Source organism: Eutrigla gurnardus (assembly GCF_963514095.1).
Source record: "Eutrigla gurnardus genome assembly, chromosome: 8".
Classification (NCBI taxonomy): Eukaryota; Metazoa; Chordata; class Actinopteri; order Perciformes; family Triglidae; genus Eutrigla; species Eutrigla gurnardus.
In genome coordinates this window covers 10,663,400-10,678,383 of record NC_139922.1, presented here as the reverse complement: position 1 = coordinate 10,678,383, position 14,984 = coordinate 10,663,400, and the positions used below count along the sequence as shown (strand labels likewise).

Here is a 14,984-nt window from a genome sequence, read left to right as displayed (position 1 = left end):
TATGTGCCATTGCTCCGTAATGTAGAAATTGATAGATTTGTTGCTGTTGTATGGTCCTGTTACCCAAGCTTGGCCTCATTACTAGTCATTCCCACATATGGGCACATATTGTGTAAACAAGTCTCGATGCCAAAGCATGCTACTCAGTATTAATGTACCCTATATGTGATATTATATGTTGTTGGTACATTGAGACTGTTCCAAACCCAGCTGAACCTCCATATGGAGGACGTTGTGCCCTCAGTAGATTGCTTAAGGAGTACACGGGCGAGAGAGAAGAAACATCAGTCTGCGCCACTGACATCAATCCTCTGCAAATCCCCCCCATGATCTCTCTCTGTCCAGGGTCCAGCTGAGCCCGCTCCCCTTCCCTCAGTGGGAGACGAGGCTTTGTCACCATGCAGCTCACTGTGGTGTTGATAAGGGAAGTCTGGCTGTGGGAGCTTGGAACATATGGTTTCAATAAAGATATAGAGTGGTTCAGGGTGGTGAGGCAGAGCGGGGGGGGGGGGGGGGGGGGTCATGGTACCTCAGTGTGAAGGCGCTAGACGTGCAGTGATGTGGAACGAAAAGTACAGAGTGGTTATAAGATCAGATTGCTCTCTAAGCAGTCATTTGTGTGCCTCCTCTAATTACGTAAGATGTCTCCTACATTGCCCAGAATGCCCTTTGACAGCTCACGGAGAGTGTCTGATAGATACCTTAGGAGCTAGACAATGAGAGGCGTTTTCTGGACCTATGGCTGATAATACAGGCTGATTGGAGGCCTCCTGATGTTATACATCAGTGCTGACTGTGACGATGAGATCCTGTGGAACTGACATGCTGTCGATGTTCAGATCACTGAAACGGACATATCCGGACATGTTTATATTTAACGTTTAAAGTCCAAAACGCATAACCACAACCACGTGTTCCAGGATATGGATGTTTTTTACACAGAGCCCCTCCCCCTCAGCGTATCACTCATCTGTAGGCACCTGTGAATGGCAGCTCGCTGTCGAACGCCCACATCCTTCTCCACTGCTTATCACCTCTCGTGCTCCCTCCACATCCTCCTGGATCTTCAGCACCCGTACAACATCACTCCTCAATCGCAGTGATCGCAAATGACACACAAAAGAGATGGTTATCCGGCTTTGGCATCTCAGCCCTTCTGCATGTCACTCATCCCCCGGCAATTACCAGCGCCAAGGAGCTCATCCAACGTGCCGGAGGGAAGCGTGTAGGGACGGTGGGAGGAGAAGAGGTGAGAAGGGGGTTGGGGTGGTGTCGTGTGTGAAAAGAGGGATTAGAGGATTCATTTTGCTTGGCGTTATCAGTGTGAAATCTCCAAATCTGTTGCTTCTTCGAGGTAGCGAGTGCCTCATTTAAACGAACCGATAGCTTTTCAATTTGAAGTTTATGGCGATAACGCCTCTTTTCAAGCTTTTGTTGCAGCGGATCACCTTAGAGCCAAAGATTAGTAGGGATTTTCTTCAGGGCAACGCTTTGTTGATTTAATCCAGGCAACTGGATTTTCCCTGTCATGATCCACCAAAATGTAGGCCGTCTATGACAGGAAAGCAGTCATTGGCGTCATACCTGGTAGACGGTAGGGATTTTCCCTCAAAACCATAAAAAAATTGGGGGGTTACCATTCACCACACTGACCCACGTCTTGGTGAACTAGTCCAGTTAAGAAAACAGTGGAATGGCTCGGCCAATAAATGTGTCAGCGTTTGACCTTCCTTCTTGATTCGGAGAAGTGTGAGACTGAGAGTAAGGTGACCAGGAAGGTCTGCGGGATAATAGGAAACATCTGGAAATCCTGCCTTCTGTGGCCCTCAATTTGGGCCACACACAAGTCTGATTACACCCGTCTGATACTGGTGTGTGTTTGTGTTTTGGTGTGCAACTGCACGTATCAGTCCCCCCCCCTCGCCTCGTTCTCTTCTTTTGCTGTTGTTTACTTTAAAGCACATCCACCTGTAGTTGCCGTTGATGACAGTAAATAGCAAACAGGAAGACACCTGTACGTGAATACAAGCGCTTTATCCGACTGGTGCTCAAGGAAGGCAGACGTCCAGGAAGCCGTCGCTGAGCTTCAACTCTCTCTTTGTTTTTCTTTCCCCCCCCCTCCGCTCCGTCTCTCCAGCCCTCCCCACTCGGTGGGAAAGACCAGCATGAAGTTTCTCTGGGCTCGGGGGGTATAAATAGCTACGGATTCTAACTCTCATCTTGCCCACAACGCTGTAGTGGTTTCAGTTCACTGCAGCCTCAGCCCCACTGAAGTCATACACACAGGCACACATCACATATATAGCGTGAAGAGTGAAGGGGGAAAAACAGCCTGTGACCTCCAAACAGCAGGTAGAACAGTTACTGTGGCAGTTTCTTTAATTATTACTCTGCTCAGATGGGAAGTCTCATCTTTTAAATGCTAAAGTTGGTATACGGTCGGGGCAGAGATGATCTAAACGTTTAAGTTTAACCATATTGTGCCCTCTCATTTGATTAATCGTGCTAGATGTTCTCCTCAGGCTTTGGATTTTTGGTTTAGAGACGACTTGTCCGGCTCGCTTTTTACGCCATCTGTTTCCAAACCCGTGGCCGTCGTCAGACACCTCCCTGAACCCGAGGTCACCACTGTTTTCACTCGCCACCGTGCATCCTTCCATCTCACTCGGGATAATTGGTACCACGAAGTGCAGCCTTTGCCACAGTTAACAATGCCAGACAGACTCATTACATTGCAGTGTGTTACATAAATGGGGGGTGAGATTTCAACTTAATCTCAGTGCTTTCTTCTTCTTTTTTTTTTCTTTTTTTTAAAGTCATGTGTGTTGATAAGCCATTTCTTTGGGGCATAAGACTGCAGCAGGAATTCTAAGAATTCAAGTTAACAAGTCTAAACCACTGTAACACCCAGAGGCATGATGTAAAAAAACACTCACCCTCCTCCCCTCCATGAGATGTTTTCAGATTCTTACAGATATGAATTAGCATAGAAAAGGAATTTCATGTGATCAGTTGTGCATGTTGACTTTGCCATCCCGGGCACAGAAGGGACCAGGTGTTTCCTATGCGATTAAAGGAGTGAATCTGTTCAGGAGTATGTGCTGTTGAATCTGAGGTGTTTTGGGGGGGGGGGGGGGGGGGGGGGGTCATGAACCAGAAGTCATCAGTGTTATATCAGGTTACTCATTTGACTGTGTCAAATATCAGACTGTGCAATGTCAAGAATGCAGAGCAGAGACTTTTCTGATGCGCTGTTTGCCCAACGGGGATTTTTTTTAAATGACTGGAGCAAACAGCCAAATAAGAGATACTCCCAGAGTGTATGTGGAAACCTCCGTGAAGCGCCTGTCAACCGGCTGATATATGATACGGCGGGTGACCCGGCCAGGATTGTAAAAGCGCGGCAACATGAGATCTCCGGTGTCCCCTTGGAGATCGTGACCTGGACAAAGTTGAGACCAGTACTTTCTCAGGGTGGATACTGGGTGCAGTAACGGCGCAGCATGGGTTTTTGGGAACCCTCTTGAAGTGGCGACTGAATAGAATGGATGGAGACCTACAGAAGGACTTGGCATAGACTTTCCCCAGGGAGCTTCCTATTTGGTTTAGGAGCTGCGGCAGCAGGCTTACAATGTTTGTTTGCCTTCTCGAATGCAACCAGATGTGTGGCTTCTTTCAGGGTCAGAGGTCATTTACCTCGTAGACTAACGCTGATCTACAAAACAGCCACAGAACAACTTAACACGAAGCTTCTCAAATGTAGAGAATACGGCAAAGATGTTTGGTAACGCCACCGTCAGTGTTGGACTCTTGAAGTGTTGATCAGGGCGGGTCGGGGTAAATGCCTGTGTGCTGTCCAGCCAGGAAGCTGCTCACACAACACAATGGGACAAAGAAGGAGGGTCACGCACACATATACGCACACACACACATCACACACAACCCAACACAATCTTAAGCGGGTCTTCTTTTGTCTCTCGTTCCATGGTACAGAAGCACTCTCACAAATGTATCTCGAAGTGGATCCAATCTTATCTCATTGAAACATATAAAATATGGATGTAGTCTCTGTGACACCACCCACAGGATTCTGAAGGGCTGCTGAGCTGAGGCGGACCTGTGTGACGCAGCAGAGGAGACAGACATAACTAGTGACCCACCTGTCTCTCAAGGTGGCCACGCCCTTAATTATGCATCAAACTTAAACCCTTTATGAGTTGGATAAAACCTCACATCCCATACAGCTTCTACGAACAGGGAAATGAGACCCAAACCGTTGTATATTTCTTCTTTAAACATGGGGTTTCTATGGGGATTGACTCGCTCTTGGAGCATGCCTCAAGTGACCATTTTAAGAACTGCATTTTCTTCCAACTCCCACTTCATTTCTCAGCACCGGAGGTTGCCGCTTGAATAAAATTGCCGTCCAGTTATGCAGCGTGAAGCCAGCTGGACTGGAGTATCTTCCTTATGTATGGCATGTGCACGGGTGGGAGATGTCTTCCTTCATGCTCGTCTCTGTCATCCATTACTTGAGTCTGCTGGCTCAGGTCTACTCTTCATGTCTTAATGTGAAGGTGGTGGGAATGAATGTGATGAATGATGAATATTTCCAGCTAAATTCTCACAACTATGAACAGAGTTGGAAACAAGCTTGCCACGACGGTCACTTTTGCTAAACATTAGCTGGATTTCACTTTACCAATTAGGGGGGATTTTTTCCCTGTTTGTGTTATTTAACCCCGCGAGTTAAAGAGCCCGCCGACTTTGTTGTTATAACTGTTTGCGACAGCTGCTGACAAATTCTTGGGGCCTGGTTGCCGAAGGGCTTTTATTTTGGCATTTCCTCAGTGCGATGATGTCTTTTGCCAACGAACATGGAACATTTAAAGCTTGAGTCATACATGCTTTAGCTGTCAATGCGATGATTTCGTTCTCACGTGCTGACAGGAAACCTTTTAGGAAGTGGTAGTACATGTTTGACGTGATGAATTACCACATCTGGTTTTAACAGATTATCTTCTTTTTGCTATAAATGACATGCCCCTTAAAACTTAAGGATAGATATGCCACCGAAAAATAAACAACTTGTGAGTGAATAGAGCCTTTGTTGTAACGTTTACCAGGACTGTAGTCGTTATCATATGACCACATGTGATTCAATAACGCAACTGAAATACCACATTCTGTTGCTGTATTATGCTCACTATGGGGAAGCATAACATCCTAGAAGCATCACTTTCAGGAGTGGAAACTTAACACAAGTATCCGTCGCCTTATTGGTCGCCGAAAGGAGAAGTTGAGATGTAATGTAGGTCAGTTGCATCAGTGTTTTCAGAGACATTTCCAGACAGAGGGCTTTATCTAGCTGCTGTCTGTCTGCCCATTACATGCTTTTCTCTATCGGGTTTGAAAACACAGTTTGAGTCCGATCTAGTGGGCGTTCTCTTTGCCAAATGACCACTCTTGTGTGCTTTGGGACGGTAATTTGCCGTCCCAGCCGGTGCCCACGACACTGTTTATGTCTGCCCAGCTGAAGGCCAGGTGTGGCATCCTTAGTTTGGTTTGATTATATGAAAGAAAACTCTGAAACAGGTATTATGGAAAATGTAGGAAACCGCTACCTGACAGTAGCTGTAACGATCAGCTGGGCTGCATCTTTTTCTCTCTCTGTCGGGAGCTGCACATGTCTCTGATGGCTCACTCGACACCACGCTCACCACACACCAGATCCAGTGATGCCCGACGTCTGTCAGCACCACACAACTCCCGTCCAAACGTCCAGATGGCCTCTGCAATCTGCTCCATGATGTTATCATCCTGATCGCCACATGTCGCCCCTTAACAGGAAAGACGCTGAGAAAAAGAGAAAACCTGCGCTGAGTGTCTGGTAGAGATGAAATTAGGTTTATGTCAAATATAAAGTTAGACCGTGTTGACAGATTCACAGGTCGAAGCAGATGTCCAATTAGCAGGCTGTTAACATTCATTGTACAAACGGGGAATCGTATATATTTAGACGTGTCTTCCATCACGCGAAAGCATCACAAGCTATTTACCCCGCCATTTACGAGAGGAGCGTGTGAGCGAGTGTCGTGTGCTTTTGTTCTCATAGATGTCTGATGAGTGACAGAATTGAGAGCAGCTGCCTAACAAGCTGAAAAAAACCATCATGAAGGATATTTATAACAGTAATTACGTGCAGCCACAGTAGCGTGTAACTAAATGAGACGGTGAAAATGCCCCTCCTCAGGTTTGCATCCTCTACGCCGACTTGCCGACGAGGGCCAGATGAGCAGGCAGTCTTGAACAGGAAGTCTCCGGTCCGGTGCTGTCTGTCCTCTGTGGTCGAGACACTGTGTCATCCCCCCGTAGTGTTTGAGTTTCCGCCCATGTGAGCTACTCAAAGAGCCCCGAAGTTTAAAGGCCTTCAAAGCGGAAGTGAGAGCAGAGAGGAGAAAAAAAAAAGAAAGCTGGACGAGACTCAAAGAGGACTTTGTGTTTTGGCGATTGGCTCCGCCAAAAAGGGTTTCTCTTGGAAGAGGGCGAGGGACTGGTTGGCGGGTGAAGAGGAGCCGAGGGAGTTTTTCGGAGGGTCGGGGAGAGAATTACGGCTTCAGAGAGAAAGTAGTCTGCTAAGGTTTGCTGGGGTCCCTCATTGTGGCCACGCCACGGGCCATTCTCTGGCTCCGCTGCACACAGGCCACAAAGAGGGGATTTCTTCGTTTATTTATTCAATTTCATGCCATGTCGACCCCAAAACGGCCCCCATCCCCTCTCCAAAACTGCCCTGTCCCCCTTTTGTCGCTGGCCGCCCCCAATCCTCTCCCCAAAAAGAGAGAGCCTTAATGGATGCCTTGTTTTTCCCGTATGTTGTTGTTTTCTCATGGACAAGGAGGCGTAGAGAGTTTGAGGCTGGTGACCTGAGAACTGGAATAGAAGAGTCCTGAATCTGTGGATCTGTGATTCTGGTTCAGGCTTGTTTGAGTAGGTGTGGGAACCACGGCGAATTGAAAAGGGGCTCTCAGGGCCTGCTGGGAAAAAAAACCCTGACAAGTGTTAGAGCTTTTGCTTGATATACGGGGTCTCTTGTGGGATATCTGAATTGGGTGAGATGGCCCAGTGTTGTTGCTGAATGCTGATGTAGCCGGGGGCAGTCGGAGAAGTGGCCCAGTTTGTCCCCATTAACACCAGCTTAAGGGTCATTATGGAGAAGCTGCTAGAATGAAAGAAGAATACTTCCAAAGAAGATGATATTTAAAAATCAAAGCACTGATGTACTTTAGTTTGGCCCACACTAATTCAATAAGAATCTGCTCTATAAATGGTGCAATGGATCACACAAGTGATTCCAGTGTGTTTAAGTGCCATTTTAAGAGTTTTTATGACTATCAGGATCAGGAATCAAAATGGTGTAATATGGATAACCTTTGCTGAATGTAAACATAGAAATTAAAAGGATCATCTGTCTTGTGTTAAGAAATCATTTTTTAGTTGTGAATATTTGTCACATTTGACAAGCTCAGTGAACTTTCCGTTGGCTCGTATTTTTGTGATCTTTCATTGGGTCATGTTACATAGTCGGTTCCAGGTAGGAAGCTCCGTCCCGAAGCAGACGAGGCAGACGTGAAGGCAGCAGGCCTCTTACTCACTGCCCAGTGGAGCGAACACTGATCCCACACCAGCATATGGTCCATCTGTATCCTCACACCTTCCTGTCTGGCCCCTCTTCGCTCTGATAAACCCCAACATTTAGTCACATGACACAAGACGAGTGCTCACGCAGCCTGGAGTGCCAGGTGATGGTGGATGTTGTTGTTTTTTTTTTTTTGCCTGCCACGTATGATGGGTGGCCATTGCATGTGTACATTATCAAAACGGTGGCGCTGCATTTCTGTCCGTTCCTTTGAATCCATAGCATTACCGTCATCTTGTCACGGTCGCTGCCTTTAAACATAGACGTTCTCAGTACAGTGCGGCCGCTGCGTCACAAAGTTAAGGGCAAAGTCCATAATTTAAATCTTTTCAAGTATATAGAGCACATTGTGATTTGTTTGCTTGTTGGTTGCCTGCCAACACAAAACTGTCAGACTTTACTTAGAACTCAGCTAGAGTCAGTCAAACATGTCATATACTTCCTTTTGCACAAAAGCCACACTTCCTTTTCCGAAACAACATCTGCTGCTTTTGTGTGGAGAGGCGCTACTTCATTCTAGAGCAGATTGTTTATTTTCCTTCCCCCCGCTGAGTTCAACCACCGTCAGTCTGCTGGAAAAGAAACTGAACTTGTCAGTGATTTGGATGACTTAAGAAAGTGTTGGCTTTTGTTCAGTGCAATTGCTCTGTCTTCACTTCCTGTTTGCGTGACACAAACACACACACACACACACACACACACACACACACACACACACACACACACACACACTGACAGAGACTTGCATGCGCACTTCTTCTGTTGCAGTTTGGGTTTTTTTTTGTCTTCACTTTTCCTCGCACATAAGATGCTGCAATAAAATTGCCGTGACTCAGCTTGGCCGGATCCGCCAACCTCCCTTCGACCTGCTCACGAGCCCGTTGGGCGTGCGGCCCATTTGTCAGCTGTAACGCGTGCTGTGCTGCTCTCGCACCTTTCGCATGGCAGTTCCTTTGGCCGCGTGGATAGATGGTGCACCGGGCGTCCGTGACAAGTCGATGTTACTTCTGCATCTAACGTGCTACTTCTGTAACACATACGGGAACCTGTCATATTGCACCATGTGCACCAAGGCGTGTGACATGGCTCACAGCTGCCGTGGTTCAGGAGCTAGAGCGGGTCGTCCGCTAGTAAGAGCGGCGGTTTGATCCCGGGCTCCTACACTCTGCATGTTCAAGTGCCTCCCTCGCCTTCCTATATCGGCGGTAGCGGTCCGCTCTATGGCTCGCGTTCACATTCGTCCTGGACCCAAGAATGCTTTTCTGACCTCGGCCGGAGGTTTCACACTTACCGGACTCTTGGGGTCAAACAGGGTGAAGTCCAGAAAAAAAACTCCTGCTGCGTGTGAAAACACCCTTGTGCACTTTTAAATGAGGAGAGAGGAAGGGGTGTGGGGCTGTGAAAATACTAACAAAAAGCTAACATGTTATAAAAAACCCAGGCCACACACAAGTCAGTCAGCCTTTTAAATGTGTTATACAAAGGTGAAGAAGTGACCAAGCCAATACATTTAAAGAGCAGGAAGTCCATCATCACTGCCAGGATTTCATAATGGGCTGCTGCTGCAGGTATTTGCGTCATGAATGGATCTGAATTGCTTGTATGGACATTTTAGCGTGACTAAGCAGGAAATATTGTAGAACAATTATTGAGAAAGAACTTGATGAAAATCCAGACAGTGTTCCAGTGCTGCAACGCTTGCACAACTGCAGGATATTAAAGGTCTGACTGCTAAGGAGAGGAGTGACGGAGTGCAGGCCAATGATTTTGTTCAGTGTGGAAAATACACCGATCCGACTGTGGAAATGTCAAAATGTTTTTGGTTCCTCATCAACAACAAGAATAACACGAATGGACACTTTACCTGTCGATTGGTTCTGTGGAAAAATAAAAAATATGTTGGAGACGCCAAAGTGAAATAAGTGAATTCTCTCCTGAATCTAAGAATTTATTATGATTGATTATTGAAATATTGGTCAAGAATACAACACTTTACATTATGATGCAACTTTTAAATGCACAAAGTGACAACATGAACAATGTATTCAAAGCAACACAATCTATTTTATGAATTAGACTGATGCGTTATATTTGGCCTTTTGTAATATGCTAATTTGATGGTTTTAGTAGGACTTCCTTTCTGTCGGGCTTTCCTGAAATGTTCGTGTCATAATTCTGAGTATCCTACAGTAGCAGCTACTTTGCAGCCTGTCAAGACTCTCCATCACGGTTGTGTTAGTAATGTTAGTCGTGTCCCGTGGGATTACATCCTGAGCTGTTTCCCCTCACAGCCCATCACCCCTGTGGCTCCGTGCAGCAGCTGAGGCCCCTCTGTGCAGCCACAGAGCGAGGTCTCATTATCATGACTCCAAGGGGATCAAAAGATGAATTTGTGTCCCATCTGACCAACTATTATGAACACATTGATTGATGTCGTCCCTTTTTTTTAGGTATCAAACAGTAAGCAGACATCTTATTATTATTATTATTATCTACTTTATCTTATCTACAGTGTACACATTCAACCAAGGAGACCTGTGGTCTATATGTTCATGTAAATATGGTGGGATCCTCCACTTAACATGATTAGACATCCTGGGCTCGCTGGTGACGATGCGCTGATGTCAGCAAAGAGGCGGACGGCTCACCTGAGACGGAGATTTGAAAGTAAACGAGGACCGTCAGCCGCGTCCGCCCGCCGCCTCTCAGCATGTTGATGAAGTAATAATGAGCTCAGCGGCCGTGTCCAGCGGGCAGAGGAGAGTTACAGCGTTCGTCATGGCGACTGTGTTTGTCTTTCCAATAACAACTGGCTTCGACGTGCACTATGGAAAGGATGGCTCTCTTTAATATTCGTGTGTGTGTGTGTGTGTGTGTGTGTGTGTGTGTGTGTGTGTGTGTGTGTGTGTGTGTGTGTGTGTGTGTGTGTGTGTGTGTGTGTGTGTGTGTGTGTGTGTGTGTGTGTGTGTGTGTGTGTGTGTGTGTGTGTGTGTGTGTGTGTGTGTGTGTGTGTGTGTGTGTGTGTGTGTGTGTGTAATGCTCTGAGGTATTGTCCTCTCCATGCAAATGATGCATGACTTGTAGAATGCTGCGGGTTATCTGAGGGCACAGACACATCTGCTTCTTTTTGTGTTTTCCAAACTCAGAGAAACGGAAATATTGACTCCGTTTTGTATCTTTTTGCATTTCGTTCCGTGTGAAATTGTAAGGCCAATCTGGACGTAACAAACGTCACGTGGAGTCGCTTGTCTGTGAGAATTGCTAACCTGGCGCGTTGCCGAGTTACAGATTTAGACAGCGGATTAGATTCCCGTCTCTGTTACTTCTGACTGACTTGAAGGTTCTCTTGGCAGCGCGCTCCTCTCACAGGTCGTCATTACTCAAGAAATAGTCAAATATGATAATGAGTCCGGACTGAAGTTTGACCAATTATGATACTTGGCTTTCCAAACACAATGAGCCGCTGTCCATCACATGTCAACATCTTTCCAATTATACCCATAATGCCTTCTTTCGGGGCCATTTCCTGTTGTTGATTCTGATCACGCTCTCCAAATATTACAGTTCCAGACCGTAGAAACCCAAAGTTGAGTAAACTCTGACACGCTCGGTGTGCATGCCCACTTTATGCTCCGTGCCGTTGTCTCCTGTGACTCTATTGGAGAAGAGAGAAGCTTCCCGTTTTCTCTCCAAACAAACCGGTGTGCTTTGTGATGGAACAATGAAGACAGCCAATACAAGCCGGGGGTGAGAATGGCCATGTTGGAGCGAGACCTGGACTGAAAGGATCTCTTTGTTGCTCCTTCCCTCCACCTTCCCTGTCACCACATCTGTGTGGCACATTTTTGTTTCAAGAGCGAGTCCTGCCTGGATGCTAGATGTCAATTCGTAATGTCTCCAAAGGATGCATTCGTTTTCACTCACGTCTCTACAAGCTTTTTTTTTTCCTGTTTTCGTCCTTTGCTCCCGCCTCCATCTGAGAGCGACTGAGGAGAAGCCTTGTTTCCTCTCTGCCAGCGAGCAATCTCTCAAATGACTGACTCCTCCAGCGTGGACATGGTACAAGTTGCCATATGGGAGATTTAATTAGTATACGCCTCAAGCACAATCAGCTCCCTCCCAAAACCAGTCGAGAACACAACAACTACTGCTTCCCTTTAATACTGCTCTTAATTAACGAGGTCGCAGCTTATTGCTGAGGACCTTTTACTTTCTATTTTGGTGCAACCTACGCAAAAGCCAGTAAAGAAGGGGGGGAGAAAACCGGAGACAGTCCTCCCCGAGTGTTCGGTCCCAGAGGAAATGATATGATTGCTGCCTGCTGCTTGGTTGGCTGGCGTCTATCTTTAGAGCAAATGTGTGATTACAAGTGTCTTTCATTATAGGCGAGTGACTTACTGTAAGTAAAACATGTAATCGGCTGATGTTGTGTGCAACAGAAAAGAGCATGCAAATGTTCCAGACCCAAACATATTTTCTTGTCATAATTTTGGGGACAATTCCTTTTCCAATTGAATTATATTTGGACTGATAATTGAATCTCCGGTCAAACAGACAACAAACGTAGCATCAAAAGGAAGAATCAAGAATCCCTTCATTCTTTGATCAGATGTTGTCTATTGATGATCTAATTTGGGAAACTTTCTGTCTTTGATTCCATAATTAATTGATTTAACAGGAACAGACTGAGAGGGTTAATATGTGAATACCTTTATATTCCTCCTCGATTCTACTACGATACAACATCACTCAGGCCTCTCAATTACCAGACATCGTCTGTGGCGATGGCGATGTTGTTGTTTTCAACGTCGTGAGCTCCACACATTCAATTTACTGTCGCCGTGCTGGAGTTGAGGCAGATTATCTACAACAAAGCGCTAACAAATGAAACACGATAGTTCAGGCAGCTTAGATCACTGTTCCAGTTCCATCGACGTTACTTTCATGTGGCAGGTGTGAATCAGCTGAAAGCTTTAGAGCAGCGGCAGTATTCTCCAGTATCGCTTACATTTTAGAAACGCTGCACAATCATCATCAATTACTTTATTTTGTACCGCCCGCATCCATGTGGCACGCTATCACTTTTCAGACTTGAGGCAGAGAGAGAGAGAGAGAGAGATTTTACTCGGTGGTATCTCTTCTGTCCCTTTTTCAAGACAGTTTTTGTGTCTGGAGATGAGACGGTCAGACAGACAGACAGGCAGGTTAAGCCTGTCAGATGCAGGCTGGTAGACGGAGAATTGGGGAAGAGAGAATAAAAGAAACTGTTTGCAGATTCACTTCCCCTCTCGTCATCCTTCTTTTTTTTTTCTTGAGTCAGGATTCCAATTGGCAGACACACACACACACAAACACACACACACACACACACACACAAAACTGCGCACACAAGCAGAGCTCAACTTGACACAAGCCTATTACGCCCGTCTCCGGTGAAGTGCCGTGTGCAGAGGCAGTGAAGCAGTTACCGTTGCCGTGTTGCAGCTGAGAGCTCGGGTGCGTTAGCTTCCACTACAGAGGATCCATACAGGGAGCTTCAAGTGTCACACGCCGGTGAAAGGAAAACGCACCTTGTCATATGGTGGAACAATGTGCGGTACCTCGGGGATAGTAAAACAACTGTGACAGGTCTTTGTTAAGCACCATGAAAGGCGATTGTCCGTGAAGTATGTGAGCGTGCACGTGACTGCGCTGCTGAAAGGCTGGCCTGTTTTCATGCCTGCTGATGTGACAGGACCTGTAATGTGTATGTATGTATCCGTTTCCTGTCAGCAATGAGCGAGTACCCGCTCATTAAAAAAAGAGAGAATCAGGAGAGGGAAGCTGGACTTCCACTTGGAGGCCATGCCGTGTGCACACGAGATGAAAATCAGATAAAAAGATTAAAACAAGGCCATCTCCTGTTATCATGTTGATAAAAGCGTATCAGACTCATAGCTCACTGTGCTTCTCGTATAGGTAAATGCCTCAGATTCCTGCTTTATCACCAATAAACCCTCATTCTTTAACCTGATTTCTTTCTGTTTCCTCCTCAGGCTTTTTTGCACAGAATCCGACAAACTGCAGACGACCAACAGTGTCTCTCACCCGAACATGTCAAGGTATGAGCGGCTTCTGAATAATACAAAAGACCAAGCCTACTAGTCTGATTGTTTATGAATCTCAAATCAAGCATTTATTCATGAATCTGCCTTCTTTCCCCACATGTCCGTCCATCTGTTGGTCACTTCCTTGCGTCCTTCCTTGCCTCTTTATCTCTTCCTTCCTCTGTATCCCCTCCCTTGGTTTATAGATTCTGTTTTCCAATATTGAGGACATCCTGGAGTTGCACAAAGAGGTGTTGTCTGCAGTGGAGGGCGGTCTGCAGCCCGATCCCCATCCCCAGCATGCACTTGGGCACGTGTTCCTGCAGTTCGTAAGTACACGACACAAACAAAGACGCACATTAAAAAACAGCAGACACGCACATGAAAGTACGCATGTGGGGCCACATGCATGCATGAAGTCCACCGCCGTGCAACGACACGCATACACACAAACTCTTTCATGGGCGACTTGTAACCACAGATGCAGGGAAAGCGTGCGAAGCCTCCTGTGAAATATACCCCTCGATTCTCTCGCCCCCCCCCCCCCCCCCCAGACTACATCTCTCCCTTTGCCTTCCCTCCTTTCCAAACAGGCCTGCATCCTGTCAGGCAAAAGAGTCTCTCTTCATCAGTCTCTGTCTCTGCCATCTCCTTCTTTGCCCCTCCGTCCAAAGATTCCTCCTCTCCGCTCTGCAGCCCCCTCCTCCGCTCCCCTCTGTTTGAACTCGTTTGGCCCCGGGGACCAAACAAAGAAGGGTCTGTGTCCGGCGGGGAGGAAGAGATGGTGTGTCACTCAGCGAGGGGACAATGCTTCTGCTGGTAGCACTCAGTCGCAAGCTCCTCTCTCTCTCTCTCTCTCTCTCTCTCTCTCTCTCTCTCTCTCTCTCTCTCTCTCTCTCTCTCTCTCCTTCTCCTTCTCTCTCTCTCTCTGATAAACCATCTTCAATTCACTTCCACTGAGGCACAGAAGGCCTCGGTGAGGTATTCCACCATCTGTTTGCTCCGTCAGCCTCCTGGTCAGAGTTGCAGGGCACCATGAGAAGGAGTTTCTCAGGGAAGGAGGAGAAATCTCATCGTTGAAAGACCAATCAACCCACGAGTTTCTTCCCGCTGCTCTTTCACCCAGGTTCAATCTAATATTAGGGTTAGGGTCTAATGAAGCACACCAGAATCATCCACGCCTGCCTGTAGCACGAATGAGG

At 46.7% G+C, this 14,984-nt stretch overlaps 1 protein-coding gene across 1 annotated transcript in view; it reads left to right on the top strand.

Moving 5' to 3' along the window:
- The window catches only part of prex1 (phosphatidylinositol-3,4,5-trisphosphate-dependent Rac exchange factor 1), a 69,742-nt gene that overhangs the window by 2,636 nt on the left and 52,122 nt on the right, over nt 1–14,984 (top strand). Inside the window, exons 2-3 of the mRNA XM_084015225.1 lie at nt 13,732–13,797; nt 13,989–14,111. Coding sequence (XP_083871351.1) covers nt 13,732–13,797; nt 13,989–14,111 — 189 coding nt within the window. The remainder of the gene's footprint in view (nt 1–13,731; nt 13,798–13,988; nt 14,112–14,984) is intronic.